General features: G+C 37.7%; 1 protein-coding gene across 1 annotated transcript; it reads left to right on the forward strand.

The window, feature by feature from the left end:
- Window positions 1-6,187: 6,187 nt before the first annotated feature.
- LOC118265474 (uncharacterized) lies at window positions 6,188-19,173 on the forward strand. Its single transcript, XM_050705812.1, has 4 exons — window positions 6,188-6,946; window positions 11,114-11,266; window positions 17,410-17,593; window positions 17,888-19,173. Exons 1-4 carry the CDS (start codon window positions 6,203-6,205, stop codon window positions 18,163-18,165), a joined length of 1,359 nt encoding a protein of 452 aa, XP_050561769.1. The 5' UTR covers window positions 6,188-6,202; the 3' UTR covers window positions 18,166-19,173.
- Window positions 19,174-20,315: the final 1,142 nt, after the last annotated feature.

Raw genomic sequence — 20,315 nt, forward strand, 5'->3', positions numbered from 1 at the left:
GAGCTGTATTAAAACGTCATACAACAACGCACGCTCACCTCTATCTATAACTAGTCAGTTTCTCGTTGCAATTACGTGATTAATTCAATAACGAGTTAATTAGTATTCTCACGAAGTTATAATAAGATCTATGAAGATTACCTGCTTAATTTAAGCCGATAACATAAAATTTATTTCGTAGATGTTCATTAGTTAATTAAGCTAGATTTTCAGTTATAGACAGTCTTAACGCATCTTGGCGCGGTCTGGCTACGTGCAGAAGCTGCCGCAATAACGTCTTTGTGAACCAAATGGTGGCATGATTCCCGCACGGCGACAATTCTAGGCTAGAGTGATTTCTAAATACAATTACCCTTTCTTATTGCGCAGCCTTCTGCACGTAGTTCAGATCTGCCAAGATCCGAACTTGTACTGTACGGACAGTTTTGAGTTAAAGCAAGGGTCAATAACCCATTACCAGAAGGGACGCTGTATTCTCCTGCTCATCGTGGCTCCTAAAATCAGCGTGTAAATAACGTGGGGCATCATGGAGCTGAAGCCGACCCTGTTCCCCTTCGCCCAGATATACCTGCTGGGCATCGTGATACATATCAGCTTCGCTATTGTGAATGTCAGTAAGGTAATTAAATTTGGTATTTTTGATAATGGAAATAAATAACAGTAGCATAAATAAAATAAATAATCCTTTTTGTAACGTCACGCCTTTTTTCACTGAATACAGAGGTGTACAACGGCATAAGTTATACAATTATATACACCCACTTCACCATTTTTGATTAAAGTCCCATGTAATAGGTGGTGAGCCTTATCGCATTTATAGCGACAACTTCCAGACTCCAAACTTTGAGGTGGAAAAAGCGAAAAAACCCAGTGGTACTTTGGAGGAATTGATTCTACCCCTTGTCCAGCAGTCGCACTGGCGACTACTTACCAATGAGCCACTCGTATGTTATCTATAACATACATGTTAACTCACGTATAGTTGTCTAAGTCCCATACTGTTTATGTACCATAAATTCATCAAATCGGTTCAGTAGCTTTAAGTAATAACATACATACAAAATTACATTGTAAACAAACATAATGATATAACATGACAGAATAATGAACTTATACTAAATACTAATCTCAAAGGCACAATGACACAAGGAGTGTTGCTCTGAGTGCAGTCGTAACAAGATTATTATGCAAAGGTTGCATCTCGGTAAATACCTTTATGAGAGCTGTATAAAACGTCATAAACGGCAGAGCTCCCTCGAACTTAAAACGTTCTTTGAGGTAATGGAGTTAATCTGTACTTAGATGATTTGCTCATCATAAACTTAGAAAAGATGACAATCAACTGTTTTTGAGACTCCAACTTTAAAAGGGGGCCCATTTAAAGATTAATTAAATAAAAGTAGGTGGTTCAGAAATATTTTAAACTTACTTTTCATTTCCCTTAATAGCCATGTACCTTGTATAAATAATTTATCGAAAGACTATAAATATACATGAAGCACTAAAAGCTACGAAACATCGCTCTCATTTCAATGTAATTAATCAAGTAGGTGCCTGTGGAATATAAAATAGCAATCAATCGTCGTACATCTGTCTACGTCACTGCTACTTTATTTAAACAGTGAAGAGATGTGGTTTGAGCGCTAAAATAAAATTAACTTTGTGACAGAAATAATTATTACTACACTTTTATTAATATCCATTGATATTAAAGTATAAGTACAGTTACTAATAATTAACGTTTAAACAAACCGATTTCAACCTCCCCTTTTTGAAGTCGGTTAATATACTAAAACCTGCTTCTAAGTGTATCAAACACTTTTCTGAAAACCGCATCAAAATTGGTCAATCGTGAGATAATCGCGCACAAACGAGCATACATATGTCCATACACAGGTCAAACACAAAACCTTCTTTTTTGAAGTCAGTTAAAAAGGAGTTTTATTCTAGACCTTTGTCTAGAATAAAACTCCGGTACCTATTAATTTAATAATAAATTAATTATTAAGGAACTTCGCAATCATGGTCTTAATATTACTTATATTACAAGTTGTAATTTATTATTTTTAGGTGTAACATTAAATGTAAACACTGGTCCTCAATCTAGGGTGATATACAACATACAGGTATGTTGGGAACTGTCAATGACTGACAAATACTTATTATACTTTCAGAACAAGACTGTTAGCTCGTTCAGCCGGAGCATGGAGCAAGCCGGAGGGTGGCGCCATCTCTTGGGTGCGCGAGAGGATAATAACTCGGGTGTACGCCTACATATTTATTCTGAGCAACATTATGCACTGGCGCGGCGGCTGGGGCCTGCTCGACATGTTTGTGGACAAGATCCTGCCTGATGTGGACGATCCACATAGGTAAACAACAAAGTTAAAGCTATTTCCATTAACCTCTTGTATGCCGTATATAAGAAACAATAGAAAATACATTGTGTCTCGCGTGGATCCACGTTTTGGGCATACGATGGTTGTATTATATTCGGATACTTAATGGGGTAGGTATCTAATACGTGACTTTGTGCAACGTCACGCCTCTATCGAAGGGGTATGCAAAGGTGCACATTACGACACGTACCTAATGCCGCTATACAATGTACACTCACTTTTCATCATTGGTGTTTCAAGTCTCATGTAATAGGAGGTGTGCCTATTTTGGTGAATTTGACAAGAAAATAACTGTATTGTAAATACATTTCTGATGACAAACGCCTTAATTTATTCGCACTCGGATGGTGGTGACCCGGAGGTTTAAGACGCCCGCTTCTAATGCCGATTTGAAAAATAATAACAGCAACCATCAATGTGATGTTTTAGTTATATGTACTTTCTAAGATTCCATTGAGCAAGCATGGTGATTAATGCTCAAACTTTCTCCGTGCGAACAGAGACCTTAAGTAATCAGTGGCCTCTTATAGTCTGTTGATGTGATGTGGATCACTTGATGGTAAGCAATTGGCGCCGCTCATAGACACCCACACTATGAATTTTGGGGGTGTGGGGAAGGTGGAAATAGGCCTTATTTATCATAAGTACTGACTATCTATTCCTTATATCCAGGCCTGTGCTGATAGGCGGTATAACCCTGTTCTTCTACATCGCGATCACGGTGCTGCGGTCCTCGCGCAACCTGCTCGCCTCGCCATACTTCCTAGTCACTGATGGAAAAGAACCCACCTATATATTTACTACTAGGTTTCAAATTTCGGTAAGTATCTACTAAATAGATTTAAGGTGGACTACATAATATATCTACCTAGATTCTAATCTACACTAGAAATTCATGGACACTTCAACAGACCCTTCGATAAACTGTCAAGCTTAGTTTACGTAATTTATGGTATAAGCCGGTAAACGAGCAGACGGATCACCTGACGGTAAGCAATCGCCGCCGCCCATGGACACCCGAAACAAGTGCGTGCGTTACAAGTGCGTTGCGCACGCCTTTTGGGGCCAGAACCACGGGGATTGGGAAGATTGGGAAAGGCCTAATTGGGCCTCCGGTAACCTCACTCACATAACGAGACAACGCAAGCGTTGATTTATGTCGGTTTTCTGTAAGACCGTGATATCACTCTGGTCGAGCCAGCCCATTCGTGCCGAAACATGGCTCTCCCACACTTAAAAGTGAAGTTTTAGGATGTTTGCTGTAAACGTCTCCTACTCGTATTGTTAAATGGATGTGGACAATTCCTTCCAAAGATCAACGGTCAATGTTGAACGCGTAGTTATAATACTTAGCATTGATTCAGTTAGGAAGTAAGCAGTTGTGGTGCCCTACTGATCGTGATTTGTCGGCCTATTGTCTTATTATCCTCACGGTCACTCTTACGAAGATCGCGAGGGCAGAGATAAACGTTTCGCGAGTACTATGTTACCTATTGATGTATTACTCTATTACGTCTTTGTACTGTACCGTGTGGTCACTGCGGAGTAGCATATACATATAGGGTCCGGAGCTGCGGACTACCTAGCGGGTTTACCGGGGTCCGGCTCGAAAAGCAGGAGAAGGAACGGGGTGGTTTTTAGTCAGTAAGAGTCTGGCACTCCCTCTCGCCTCGCCCAAGGCGAGAGAAGGCATTGAATGATTTTCCCCCTCAAAAAAAAAGCATATGTAGGGTGACTGGTAATTAGTGAACGATATTTAAACACGTGATTGTACTCGTCATTACAAACAACTTTTCCAAAGAAACTTTTGTTGTATACTTATTAGTTTTATTTTTATCACAATACACAAGTTTCTTTGGGAAAGTTGTTTGTATATTTATATTTGTTGCGCCCTTACTCTTTCTATGCTTAGTTTGTAATGATAAGTTATACTCGTAGGTAAACTAGCTAGGACGTATCACACTAATGGAAGCAATCTCCGCCGCCCATGGACACTCGAATCACCTGAGGCGTTACAACTGCGTTGCTGCAATTCTGGGGTCCGAACCTCTCCTTTATAGAGGTAGCCCATAATGGATCGGGCATTGAGTCAGATTGGGTTTTTATGCTAATTGGGCCTCTTTTTAATCGACTACAAAAAAACTCAGTTTAACCGTGTTTACGTAAGTTTTATGTTTGCGCCGTGATATCACTCTGGATTCGAGCCGGCCGATTTTGATGTGGTTTACCGAAGCATGGTATTTTTCACACTTTAAAAATGATTTTTTAGGATGTTTTCTGTAAACGCCCTTTTACTCGTAGTATTATATTGTCCACGAAGATCAACGGTCAATGTTGAACGCGTTTTTTTAAGTAGTTGTCAGTTAGGAAGTAAGCAGTTGTGGTTACATCTACTGATCGCTGATTTCGGAACAGTCGGCCTATTGTCTTAGGCGACACATGCCTAAGGCCGGTCACATCTTACGAAGATCGCGAGGGCAGAGATAAACGTTTCGCGAGTGCACGAATTTACCTATTCAATGTGCTTCTCTATTACGTCTTCAATGAAACAGCATGACCGTGTGGTCGGACTGCGGAGTAGCGGATATACATACAAATAGGGTCCGGAGCTGCGGACTATGCTAGTGCGGTTTACCGGGGTTCCGTGCTGTGCGGAGGACGCGGGGCGGTGCGGAGCAGCGCTCGGAGCGGACTGTGCTTAAGACAGGGATAGTGACACTAACACGACGCATGCTAACGTGTGATAGAGACATGACCGAGTACCGAGTACCGAGTATTTTAAGCACGAAGATTCACGAAGTAACCATTACAAAAGGGATGTCCAAGTAGCTTGTGTGAGGGTGTTGTTTAATCGATTTTCTTTTTACTACGAAACAAATTACTTTCAAACAAAAATATATTTATTTTCAATGTTATATTGATGTTTGAAATTTTCTTAAACAGTCGTTACTCAAATAGTTTAATGATAATTGATATTCAAGTAAATCATAACTTTCAATTGAGAAAATACTTTCTTTTAGTTTTATTTTTGTCGAAATCGAAATATCGTTAATTAATGACAAAATTAAATATATTTGTAAATCTTATTTCGTTTAATATATCATAAAAAAAAAACAATTAACTGTAAATAAAAATATCGATTGCGATATTTGATCGATAAATGTCTATTGTATTTAGACATGGGCAATCTCTCAATATGATTTCAAAAGTATGCTCCGCTCCGCCTCACTCCACTCCGTTGACCATTTTGCGACCGTCACTTCTAACACGTGTTTTACGTATTGTCCACGATTAGGTCGCGTTTGGAGTATTTTTTTAAAAATAGTTTTGAAGTTATTATAATTGATATAGTTACATCAGGATTCGCTATAGTACACTCGGAACAGTTGGCCGCATCTTAGGCGACACATACCTAAAGCGCGGCCAACTAGTTCCGCGTGCGTTATATCTCCTCTTCTCCTGATTCTGTCTTTCTTCTGATGGAAAGATCCAGATTTTGGTCTTGACTTGCTGGTCTTCGTTTGTCCGTTTGTAAGTAAGTATTCTGAAATCAACAAACTATCTTGTCATGTGATATTCAAGATTATGATTATGCATACAGACCGATAGTGTAAACAAATTAAGTAATACAATATGGACGCCTGCACCTTAAGAAATTATAATGTCTGTCAACTAAGGGACATTATCTCATTACATTATGCTAATAAGTAAGAGCATTATGGACGCGGAAAACTTCACTCATTCTGAATTGACTTCACTTCTACGAGGATCTCGCATAAAAGAGCAAGGTCTATTGAAGAGAGATGAGCAATTTCAGCTGGTTAAGGACCTCTTATCTGAAACACGCGATCCTAGCATCTAATGTGGCTGGTAGCGTAGAATCGTTGAGCCCCAAGCAAACACGGGTACGTCAGAGCGCGGGACGGGTGATAATGCAATTACTTGTAGTAATCTGTCGGCGCGGCGTGCCGGTGGGAGTCAGTCAGGCGCGCTCAGCCACACACTGCACAGACATGCGCGGAAGCACTGCGGGGCTGGCCGACACGCTGGCGAGCGGCTCGCGCGCGCACGCCGCACTGCTCGAGTGCGCCGACGCGCTCTTCGCGAGCCTCGTGGTGGCACCAGCCGTCGTCACCTACTGGAAGTCCACATGGACCCTCATGGACCTGTACGTGCTGCCCGACGACCCCGTGGGCAGCGCGGCCGCGTGTGCTGCCTTCGGACTGTGCTGTGACTTGTTGTTTTCCGTGTTCCAAACGCAACTGAGCAAATACCTTAGGCCGGAGCGGGGTAGGCTGACGTACTACATAGTGTCGCGGCTGTGCACGGGCGTGGCAGGCGTGGCGTGCGTGGGTGCGTGGCGTGGAGTCTGGAACCTGCTGAACGAGTGCACGGGCGACAGCGCGCGCACGCTGCTGTCCACCACGGCGGCGGCCACGCTGTCGCTGGCAGCACTCCGGGCGCTGCGGAACATCTGCGCCGCGCCCTTCGCTGTCGCCGTTGACTCTCCTCAGGATTACTTTGATGTGCCCACGATGTTCCGTACGGTTGGTACCATTTAGAACTGTCCATCACCTGGATATATTGCATGGGTAGCTGAGTAACCTTCTTCTCCGCTTCTATGTATAGATATCTTCCAGGACGATCTGTCAAATCTGTTAGGTTATTTCCGTTAAAAACTACGCATATTCTCAATCAGCTCCCCTGTTCTATTTACCCATATTCGCGTAACTCTGTCTGTGTTACTCTATGTGTGCTCGACTTCCCTTTGTCGTTATGTGTTCTGGATGCTGAACATTGAATGGAGATCTCAAACTGTTGTGCAGAGAGAAAATACCAAAAATGCGAAAATTTGTCTCAAGTGTCTTAACTATTTGAGACGTTTGAAGTGGTTCCTATATTCCTGTTATTTATAAAGATGTTCAACAGTTTCCTATCTGTTGGAGATTTCCTGTAAACTGAAAGTTCGTTACACTCCCTGTCGAGTGTAAGATATAAACACAGATTAGCGGAGTGCGTACTTGACACACAGGATCAGCTGATCAGCCGCCCATTCATTCTCGCGTGTTAGTGTGTACTGCGTGATAATGTGGATGCAATGTTTTGATAATACATAATCTTTATTTAAATCTATATAATTTGTTTAAGGTTTTTTAGTGTCATTGTTCAGAGTAACGGAGAATGTTAATAGAGTGAAATATGGAATTGCGAAAAGCTTCATGATTCTATATATTTTTCTTAATGAATCAAACTAAATAAGAAACTTATTGTTTGAGTTTGATTTTATTTATACCCAATCAAACTAAAGAAATTTTGTTCATTTTCATTGCCCATAGTTGGTATCTAGATACTTAGAACTTAGTGAAATAGACCATCTGCCCTGTCAGTAGAGTCATTGCATTGCCTGATTACTTTGAATATCTACTGCATCGATGACTGTTGCCAGTAATCACTATTACTACAAGCCCCGAGAAACAAATAGAGATCTACATAACAGAAATTAGGTACACATATATTATATGATCAACATTTTTAACTGTTTTATTGATCATATATGGGTACATAATATATTTTAATACAATGGTGATATGATAACTATCAAAATAGTCCTTCAAACTTCAAACTTCTAGAAAGGATGGATGGAGGCAGAGTTATGAAAGAAATATACAAGACAAATATGAATAAGGCCGTCAGTAGAGGACGCCCCAGACGGACAGATTGGCGATATATTAAAGAAAGGTTAAATTAAAAGAACCTTTAACCGACGAGCATGCTTGAAAAGACTGATGACTGTTGATGAAGCGAAAGAGGTGTGAAAGATTCGTAGCAATTGGCGATCTATTGTCTCTGCCACCCGCCATGGTAGACAGGCGTGAAGTTATGTACTTAAGGGAATGTCTTCAAACTTTTGTGTTTTGTGGCTTGTGGCTCAGTGATACACGACATAGCTTCGAAAAAGTTTACAAAGAAATCCTACCATATGAAACCGCAAAGAGACTAAGTTCATTGTATTTCTAAAAACATGACTACCTGCGTCTAATTTTAGTGTCTCCTAGTTATCAGAAAACAGTCGCTACCCCGCGTCAGCTGATGTTTACAAACACATTAACTATAAAACTTTATTACTATATTGCTTCACTATCTTAATTCATCATTGTTATACTTAATGAGATTTACTTTTATGTTGCGTGCTATATAATATTCTTGTTATATAACGGCGTATATTTAGAATAGTGACAATGTCTGGTAAATATGTAAATATACAAAGTAATTTAACTATTTGGTTTCTTCGAAAGGGTTAGATAAAAGTGTGTGCGTTACTAATTATTTAAAAAGACTAGGAACGCAGTAAACAAGTGTGCTTGTATGACCACTCGATTAGAATGTGATAGAAGTTTATGAAGTAGAAAGAACTGTAGCAGATGGTTGTCATTAGTCTGTAGTTACTGTTAAATACTTGATTAGAACTCCTACTAAAAAAGGAAAAGCTTTTTTTTGATGGGGAAAAATCATCTAGTTACTGACTTTTCTCGCCCATGTCACAAAGAGGAGACTTACCGATGCTATAACAGCGAGCCCATGTTTGGAGCTCTTATGACGTTAATTTTCCTAAAGTTGCTACCAACTTTTGAATGCATGCTATACTACGCCCCTGCTGGTACTATTATCAACCTGTGATTATGCGTTTCTTTTCCATACGAAGGCTTGTCGAAATCACTTACAGAATCTTATTACTTTATCTTGTATATTTACATTAATCGATTTCATTTATCTAGCTAGTATATGGTAAAAAATGTCGTGATTTCCTGGAAGTTTAAGACGCCCTTCCTTTTTCCGAGTTTAAAAAGATTCAAACTTATAATTTGTAATTATAAGTTGCGGATTGATATTTCAAACTTATAATTTCTAATTATAAGTTTGAAATCGCCAATCCGCAATGAGCAAGCGTGATGATTAAGGCTTAAACCTTCTTCGTGTGAGCAAAGTCCTTTGGTCAGCAGTGGTACACGCTGTTGATGTGTATGGTATCTATATTAAGGCTATGTTTACATTGTGTCTGGTCATTAATAGTCTCTTGTTTACTTTTAATGGGGATAATAAAAGAAACATTTATTTTTTGATATACAATTCGATAGTTGATCGACAAACGTAGTCCTATCTGCAACTTCACCCACATAGAAATTAAAAGAATCTTTTAGCATACAATTAAAGTTTAGGAGTGGTAGCGAATCACATAATTTCTACGTAAAAAAGCGTATCTAGAGGATGTCACACGATATTTCAAATCAATATATTATTGCCGAAACTATTTGTTTCCGTAAGAAAATACGTGTGTAATGTTTTAAAATAATCTACCAGACTGGCTGGTCTGTTTCTCGGTTAGAGGATAAGCATTTTCATACAATGTGGTAATCTCGGTCAGAGGATAAGCATTGTCATACAACGTGATAATGCTGCCAATCTTCTCGGCACTTTTCCCATTGCCGTAGTTTTTGATACTTTATAAATAGTAAAAAAACATTGTTTTCTTTTTAAGTTAGTTAGTTTAGTTTAGTTGTAAATGTTACGTAGTAGTCTATTTAATGTTATTTACGATCATTCAATAGAAGTCAGTTAAGCTTGGTGCACGTTCCAAAATTATAAACATACACAAGAAACTGCATCAATAATCTGTTTACCACTAGCCAACTTCGGAACTTTCCATCAAAACACCTATTGTACCAAAATTAAAACGATGTGGTGTGACAGTGGACCATGCCACAATCACCCTGCACGGCACTGGTCGCTACACATTTTTCTATTATCACTGAATCAACGTACAAATAGCAAACGGGATTTTTATTATGATTTAAATCTTTATGACTATTCTGTCTGTTAGTGTGGAGTTTCTTTCAAACCTAGATCTATGTATATGGACTTGGTAGCTGCTTAAGATATTTTTCTAGATGTGTTGAGATGAAGCATGAGTATAAATCTGTTTTGATTAAAAATCTTTGCCCCGAACTAGGATTTTATTCTGTATCCTGGGCGTGTTTCCAAATTTACAAAACTGCTACTTCCGTTCGGTTTCACACGCTCTGTTCGGCTCCATTTGATCGTAGCGTGATGATATGTAATATTCCTCAACAAATGGACTATCCAACTCAAGAATAATAAAATTAGAGTGCTTTTCTATCACAGATGTGCTATGCTACGTTGCTGTGGATGCGTTCACACTCAGTTCCATTTCTTGAATTATATCCTCTTTTTATAAAAAAAAACGTTTCTTGTAACATTATTTTGAAAGTAATGTTAATTATTTTTTTATCATCTTGTAAAAGACGTACAAACTTTATGTTAATTCTACTTTTATTTATGATTTATAGAATTCAGGAAACTAGTCATTCACATTTTCATTTTCTTCACGAGTTACTAACTATTTAGTTCTAATAAGTTAATGTACTTAATTTTAGTTTATTTATTAATGTGTAATAATATTGCGTATAGGTATCAAGTTTCAATAAAATCAATTTAAATTCGTTTCCATGAATTGGGACTGCTACCTAACATTGTATAAAAAACTGCGCTGCCTCGGACACTCCTAAGGACCAAGTACCTAACAACCAGTTACAAATCTATGTACATATCGTGTAAAGTCTTGAAATAAACTTACTATAATAATATAATAACAAAACCCCTTAAAACAGCCATGTAACACTAGTTATTATTTACAGAACAGCAGAGAGACGATGCTGTACATCCTGGACTGCATCTTCTCGGTGACGGTGGTCGGCTCGCTGGTGGTCTTCGTGTGGCGCGGCTCCTGGGCACTGCTCGACATCTTCCTCTTCCCTGACGACAAGACGAAATCCTGCTGGACTTCATTGGTACGTTTATAGTTTTAATGGAACACACCGGTAATTGAACAGGCGTATCACCTGATGGTAAACAATCGCCGCCGCCCATGGTCACTTGAAACATCGAAGGCGTGACAAGTGCGTTGCCGGCATTTTGAGTGTTACGAATTTAAGGGTTGTTGGGGAATCAGGGATTGGGAAGATTGAGTTTGACTTTCAGTGGGTGTTCTGTGTACAACGAACAATTATGTTTTGGTTTTTGAGGTCGGTTTTCTAAACGTAGTTTTATTGCATTCTTTTCTTTCTATTTTTTGGGTGAATTGAACTCATATAGAAAGTTACAAGTTTTTATAGATACAAGAGGCATCAGGGATTTGTAACCAGCTCCCCAATCACCGGTTTACTGCATAGACTGGGACTACACTTACCTATTACATACTTCTACAGCTTAACCATCATATGCATATTCAACTTTACTTATGGTCGTCAGGAATTACGTTTGGCAATAGGCTCATTTTTAAACATGGGTCTTTTAATTCAATTTGTTAAAAGTGGGAGTCACATTGTATATACTATACACCTCTGCCTACACCTTAGAGAATTAAAAAGGTGTCGGGTTTCATAAAAGTAACTCTGAAGTAAATATTAAAGTGCACATGTTAAAGTCCATACATACAAAGTTTAACTTGCATTACTAAAATAAGTAGTAAATAAAAAAAAATCCATAGATTTAAAATAGAGGCGTCATTTTATGGTTTATTTAAATGTATTCATCTTAATTATGGCTTAAAGGTATTAGATACAGAACGGGTTTTTTGTGGTGTAATATTTTTATATGAATTAAAACAGATACATAAATCCTGTATAATTAAGATACGACCTAATTTAGTTTAATTCTTGTGACATAGCTTATAGAAAAATAAAACTATTTGTTAGTAAAGTTACATTACGTAAAAATGTTTACTAAATTCGAGGAAAAACAAAAACTGACAGTTTAAGCCGCCATTTTGTTTCGCGCAAGTTTCCCGCCACAACGGCCATATTAGAAAACATTTGCTTGTGGTTTCACCACAGAATAAAAATAGATTGGCAACAAAATCACAAAATAAACATTAAACAACAATAAAATTCACAAATATGGATCAAAATTAATTCCTTAGGTATGTACTTATGTAATCCACTGATTATTTTAATACCACCAAATATTAGTCGAAAAAAGTAAATATTTTAAACCTTATTTATGTAGAAAGATGTCATATAATTATATGAGCTTGTGTGGGATTAGTTGTGTCAAGTCGTAATGTTATTTTAGGTGAATTTAAAAGTTAATTATGTTGATTGAGCTTCTCGTTTGTGTACCTATTTGGAAAGATTTCTTCTAAAAATAATCTCAGTTATAAAAACGGCGGTGAATGCTTTCAAGTGACATAAACATTGAAGAGACTGTTCCTTGATGATACGGATGATAAGACAATGCACGTGTGCATTTATTTTTAATTCGTGTAAAGACTCAATTTTTAGGATCTTCCTCATGGCTTACTTAACTTAATGTCCTATGGGACACGGCGTCTATAGAGGTCTTTCATCACCATCGGTCTCGAGCGCTTCTGCTATAACTTTACGACGCCGGGTTTACCGAGGACGGTCACGGTTCCTTTTTCCTTGGAGATTGCAGTCTAAGGTTTTTGGTCCTTAACAATTGTTTTCGGAACTAAATCGTTACTAAGGAATAGTTTACAGCAGAATAAGAATTAAATTAAAATCTTAAAATTCTTTATCATTTCACCTATCAACGGGATATAATGCTCATCAGTAACACAACTCCCTAAAAATGTCTCAATCAATCAATCTAAAAGACTCGAAGTGTCTTTTTACAAGGAGATCTAAACCGTATACTATAAAGAGATAATTAATTTAGCAATCCTATAAAAATGTAGTACCGTACATTTTTAACATTATTTAACAACAAATGTCAGTACCAATCAATCTAAAAAAACCCGAGTTGCCTTTGTACAAGAACATCTAAACCGTATACTATAAAGAGATAATTAATTTAGCAATCCTATAAAAATGTAGTACATTTTCCGCATATAGGTTATTATGCGCACTGAGTCAGTGACCACTTACGAGTACGCAATTGGGTCTTCCTCTCGTCCGTCTTGTGTCCCCCAACGCTCGTACTACACTTCTATTGGATTTTAACTCTCCACGAATTAGGACGAACCGCACTATTAACAGTTACCTATGTAAAATTGTTTTTTTTTTAATTCGGATGTGTCTCAAAATGGCGGATAATTTGTCATTTTGAGGTCCTAAAAATAAAACAAGTCCGATTGATTTAGAAATGTTGATTTAGACCTGAATATCTATATACTTGTATATCCAAAAGTCAAATCATTTATTCCAATTAAACCATAAATACTTAGGTACTTTTGAAACGTCAACAAATAAAGAAATAAATAATAGTCTATCAGTCTGCCCGTCAGTGAAGCTAGGTGCTCGTTCCAAAGTAGCTTCGTAAGCGTTGTAAAAAATAAAATGTTTAAGGTTTTCATTCATTTTTAAGGACAGCAATAGTAAATCAGCTGGTATGCCTTTATAAAAACGTATTGCTTAGAAATACAATAAAAACATCTACCTATCAAGTCCAAAGGCCTTTTTTCACATGACCAGGTTTTATTAACCACTAACTCCCGTAACAGCCATTCAATGATTACTTAAACTATTCCTTAGTAACGATTTTGTTCCGAAAACAATAGCTAAGGATTGAGTTAAGTAACCATTAAATGACTCTCAGTATCGCGATAAATATTTTAACAGATCCTCATTTTATACAATTTCGATTTTGAGATAGTTTCGTGATAGCACAAGTTTAAACCTTAGTGGTTTTTGGTTGCTATTAAATATGCATAACCCTGTATTTATTGTATAAATTATAAACAAATAAAAAAAAGATACACCAATTTAACTCCCAATAACAGTTTGTAAATAAAAGCAAAGCCAGAACAGCAACGAACTCAACCCAATTGAGGGCCAAAACAAAGCCTCAACAGCAACGAACTCAACCCGAGTTCGTTGCTGTTTTCAAGTCCAAGTCCATATTCCAAGTTTGCAGAAACCTCGCTCATTGCCAACGGAGCGACATTGAGACAATTGCACGTGCACATCACAACAACAGCACAACGCTTCATTAGTAAACAGATCTGCGAAAGCATTTACCTCATTGGTCATTCCAGAAACAGAACGTAATTTGCACTTCGTCAATTGGATAATCACTTCCCGAGTTCTTTTCGTCTATTTTTAGGGCGGAGACATCACTGTGGTAATGTGGTAACACGAGTCACCGTAAGGCTAAGGCCGTACTTATTATTTTAAACGTCATGGGGGTCACAGGCGACAGATATTAGCGGAGGATTTGTCTTCAACAGTTTTCTGTTGACTATCAAAAAGTTATAGCTTTTATCAAAAGTGGTTTTTCTATTTAACATGTCATGGTCTTAATTTATCGAGTGTCTTATGCGCCACCGTCGGCGCATAAGGGTGCATTGGCCCAGAGATGTAATTATGATATGAAGCTGTGAAACTATGTGACTGTTTCCACCAATACTAAACTATGTAGCTGTGCGAGTAAGGTGTACTATGAAGATGCGCCGCCGTAAAGTAGTTGTGCGAGGAAGATGCGCAGCTCGAGTATGCGATGTATCGATAGTAGGAAAGCCATCGGTAGCACACATCTATAGCATACATTCACTTCCATAGTACGCATCTTTCCACATAAAAAACATAGCTGTGTCCGTTTCCACCAGTGCTAAGCTATGTGTACCAATGAGTATGATTGGTGGAAGCCAAACGTATTCACAGCAACGTTGCATAGTAAATCTCTGATGGAAAAGCACCCTTAGACAGTATATTTTCCACGGTCAAACGCGCAACCAGCTTTGGGAGAAATCCGTAGATTCAGCTGCTGTCTTCTTGTTTCAAAAACTTACACAAACAGTAGTGCGGCTGGGGCCAAAATATTAAAGTGCCTTGGGCCTCCTAATATGTCTAACAAGTGTAACAATGCGACTAACAATATCATTGGACATAGTAATAACAATTTCGCCTTGGCAGTATATTTAAATTAGCGAACAGGACACAACATATTTGATTATCAACTTCTTATCCTTGTAGATGAGATAATACGTGGTTTCCTCACTCAGTCTGAGGTTATATCATCGTTTATGAAATTAGCTTTAAATGGTAATGGTACTTATTTGAGACATCTTGCATTTGCTGTTCCTTATTCACTGTTAGGTTCTTGGAATCAGACTTGCACAAGTGCAGTCTCACGCTAAATTAAATTTATTGAAAGACCTCACTCTTACTGCTGTTGTAGAGAGTTGTCTTCAAAGACTCTCCTCCTACTCCTACTCCTCCTCTCTCCTGCTCGGCTGCCTGCTGCGGCTCGGCTCCTGCTACTGCAGCCTTCAGCGTTTTCTCTGGTATGTTTCTGGACTAGCTTCTCACAGCCGCTTAAGTAGTATCTAGCAGTATAAAGTATCCTGTCAACCAAGTCAGGTCATAACCTCTCTGTACCTATACCAAATTTCATCAAAATCCGTTAAATAGTTACCGCTCGACCAGAACCAGACCCGTGCGTGTGGCTGTCAAAGAGCCATCAGACAACCATAGATGGCACCCAGTGGGGGCTAATGCCTGTACCGGAGCTGCGGACTACCTAGCGGGTTTACCGGGGCTCCGGCTCGAAAAGCAGGGGTAGGAGCGGGTGGTTTTAAGTCAGTAAGAGTCTGACAGTCCCTCTCGCTTTGAACAAGCCGGGAGATGTCGTTGGATGATTTTCGCCCCTTAAAAAAAAACCCATAATTATAATACACAGCAGTAAGTTTATCTAAACACGTATGTGTAATAGATTTGATTTGCGTTAATCAAGCAAAACTATTTATTTTTCTAATAAAATCAATTCATGCACGTCTATTAAGTAATTTTCCAAATGATAAGTGAATTAGTTTGTAAATAATATTTCTAATTTTGTGTGTTCATTGAATGCACAAGAGTTATAAATAATTAAGTTATGTAGGTTACACGAGGATTGAATTAAGACTCACCCTTCTACAATCCGGAGCTACGGACTACCTAGCGGGTTTACCGGGGGTCGGCTCTCCCTCGCCTCGCCCAAGGCAAGAGAAGTCACTGGATCACGTTTCGCCCTTCAAAAGAGTTAGAAGTAGCTAGAAATAGTTCTGTAACAACAAATTCTTTATACATAGATATACAGAGATAGTTTAAATTTAAGTACAACTTAAAATTGAGTGTCGTTTTAGTATTCGGGCGTAACACTTATTATTTATTTACCTATTTCTCAAATAGTCGCAATACTACAAGAAAAGAGAAAGCTACACAACATTGTAGGTACCTACAACATACTAAATATTACTACTCTTGTCGTTATCAATTCTATTATTAAAGTTCCTTATTGACAGAAATGGATCGTATCATTGTTCCAACGGGGATTTCCATTCTTGGTCAAATAGAGGTTATTTAAAGCTGTATTTGTGTTTTAAATCCCCTTGTTTATGTTGGTTTTGTGTAAAGGCTTACCTGAAGCTATTGGTCTGCTGACGACATCATTTTATTACTTAATGGTGGGATTATGAAGTTTGTTTAGGCTTCGATAGGCGCCAATGTGCGTACCATGTTTTTATGTTTGGATTTAGAAATAAACTGCCTACCTAAATTTACTTTTAACTGTTTTGTTGGGTGAATGCCCACTTATGTGGAGTATGAATATAGAATTTGATTCCAAAGTTCATTAAATAATTTCCTAAATTCTCAATTCTAAGTCAAATCCATATTTTAAGACTCGGTCTAAGGACTCCATAGTTTTGTAATCTAAACGTTTTAAACTGTGATCTTACTAAGCGTGGTGAATGTGGTAAATACTCTTATGTAAAGGAAACCCATAGTCCACTAGTAGACTATCAGCTCTTGATGATTGATTTGACTTTCGTTGGCAAAAGATTTACTCAATATCCAAACTTTACCAAGTTCTCCAACTATTCCTCACGCACTATTTCCAAAATTATTCTCAGTTTTCCTAAAACTCTAATAATGCCATTTTATATTATGTAATGGTATATTATTCTAATCTATACCATTTCTTCTCCCAACAGATAGTAGGCTACGCAGTGGTGATAGTAACGTTCGCCCTGCAAGCTCCGGTGCGCTGGTCTGCCGCGAGGCTGCACGGCGCGCCCCGGCTGCTGCTGGCCGATGTGTACCACTTCATCTCCTTCATAGCCACGGTGAACGTGTGGCGGGGCGTGTGGGGACTGCTCGATATTTACTTCTTCCCAGGTAAAATATATATTTAAGTTGTTCAAGTATTAAAACTAAGCGTTACACATTATAAACATACAACTTGACTATACGCAAAAGATAAACAACAATTTTACTTACATTACATTCGAAAAGCCAAACTGTATTAAGCTGCTCTACATTCGAACCTTTCATAAGATGGTATTTTTAAGGGAGTTTTAGACCACAGGTGATTAGTTAGCAACAATGATACAGTTATAAACTGACGAACAAAGATCTCAGTTAAGCTTTCTTCTAACACATAGCAAACGTAATCTATTAATTCTGTTACAGAATCACCAAAGCTCAGCAATTGGAGCTCCCACATCATCAGCTTGACGCTCCTCATCCTGCTGAACTGCTCCAACTCCGTGATCGTCCGAGGGGTCTACATCGACGCCGAGGAGCCAGCGGGAGAGTGCGTGGTCTTCCCTTGCCACTACCTCAGGCTATTCTTCCATAAAGAACGAACCAAGAAGAGACACAGAAGAGCTTTACAGGCTGCAGCAGCTGCTGGTAGAAAGCCAGAAGATGCCAGCGTACCTTTACAAATACCAGAAGAAAAGGTCTAGTTTTAAAGATGTGTTCCACAGTAGTGAAGGAACTTTATTTGTATGGTTAGTCCCCAGTGATGCAGTGTTTTAAGTGAACAAGGGGATCGAAGCTAATAACATATGGAGTAATATTAACGTGACCCGCCTATGGAATAAAATACTACTTATAAGAGCGAAAATGGCTTAAAATACCTGATACTTTCGAATGAGAACGATTTTGAATCAAGTTGGTCCAAATCGTTTGTACTATCTCATTTTGATAATTTAGTAGTACTAATTTTGCTCCTAGGTAAGAATTTCGCCTCTATTCGAAGTATTTATAATCATCATTTTTCTATAAACGTGATTGTAGTACAAAACGCAACTTACTATCATCCCCAAACTCGAATAAAAACACAACACAAAATAATACGTAGTGAATAGTGATAAAAAAATCGTAGCCGAAAATCTCGTAGCAATTTTCGTAGCAAAAGACGTAGCCCGTAGCATTTTTCTTTAACTTTAAACTTTGTCAAATTCAACACTGTTACTGCATAAATATTTAGTGCTCTTTGTGATTGTTGTTATATGTTTTTTCTACTATAATTATAATACGTTGTATACGCAATAAAAAGGTAGTACAAAAACAATTTCTATTGCAAAAGTCATATGGCTTATTTTCGAATCTACTTCAAACAATATTAATATGTAACATAGTGTACGCGACTTTACAAAACTACCTCTTCTTTCATCCTATTTTATAGAATCTTTTTATAATTCAAATATTCCTTTGCATTATCAAACGCCTGTCATAATACTACTAGCAAGTTTTGGTACTTCGTTGTATAATTTGAACAATCGTCACAGCATAATCTTCACGTCACATTTCCTTAGCTTAATTTAACATAAGTATTCGTTCTAAGTCAAGATATTAAAGTCTTTACTAGTTTTTAAAGTAAAATATGTAAATATGATACAAAACAGTTGTAAGCACTAAGTTATTGTAAGTACTGTTGAACAAAACATAATAAACGTATTGCTATTTTATCTTTTGTTTTAATTATAACTTTAGTTAATGAATTAAATTGATTGTGAACAACGATTTACGATGTCTATTGATGATAGTGGATGTGGCGTTGTGTGTGGCGCAGTTTTACATTTGTTCAGAGAAATGGGGTAAGTAGAGTTTAAAATTAAACTACAATTGAACAAAAACGTACGCTTCGTCGCAAAAATCACAAAGTGTTGTTCTTTCAAGACTACTTCCAAATGTAGTGTTGTGTTGTTTGGACCTCACTAAAGCCTTTATACAACTGATCGCGAATATTCATTAAATTACTAAGAATAGTGTATTAAAAAACGTTGCTAATATTTTATTATGAAATAAAAACGAAATGCTAGGTCCTATGTTGAGTTAATCCCTAAGTACCAAAAAGTGTAAGGTGTTCCACAAGGCAGCACCCTGGCTCCTACTTAAATTATTGTTATTTGTGTAAGAATATACAATAATATCATTAAATTCTCAAGAACGAGAAAAAACTGACTTCAATACAAATCAGGAAAAAGACACAGAAAGTACATATTGTCTTTCATTGAAAAAAATGCAAGCTTTATTCAATTAAAAGCATTATCAATTAACTTTATTGAATTAAATGTACTGTACATCCATCTTGCAATCATTCACAATTATAATGAATAATGAGGCTCTGGTCGGCGAAAACAGAAATACTTCCCCGAGAAGCTATTAATATCCTTTGGAAGAAAACCAAAGGTCCTCAACCCTACTTACCATACAAAACAAAGCCTTACAATCACAATAAGTCTTAAGATGAAAGCTTTAAGGTTGATAATGCAGTAAAATGGAGGCATGTCCGCAGATTCATTGAGACGACAATGCTGATATGTTATCTCATAGGTTACATGCTTTATAACAGATTCGAATATCTACTTTAGTTTTGCCTCTGGGTTTACTTACAGTTGCAACATAAAAGTATTGTTTACAAGCTGACATCACAATTAAGAATTAACGGATATGAATCCATCAACTAACCAGAATTGTCTCCGATTAAACAACTACATCGTTTGAAGTATAAAGGCCCGTACCCCTAGTACGAATTCGCTTTACGTTTACCGAAAACGATACAAGAGTGCATTCGGTGCTCTGATTGACCGGCTCGAATGAACCAACC

Source organism: Spodoptera frugiperda, chromosome 28 (genome assembly GCF_023101765.2).
Source record: "Spodoptera frugiperda isolate SF20-4 chromosome 28, AGI-APGP_CSIRO_Sfru_2.0, whole genome shotgun sequence".
NCBI lineage: Eukaryota > Metazoa > Arthropoda > Insecta > Lepidoptera > Noctuidae > Spodoptera > Spodoptera frugiperda.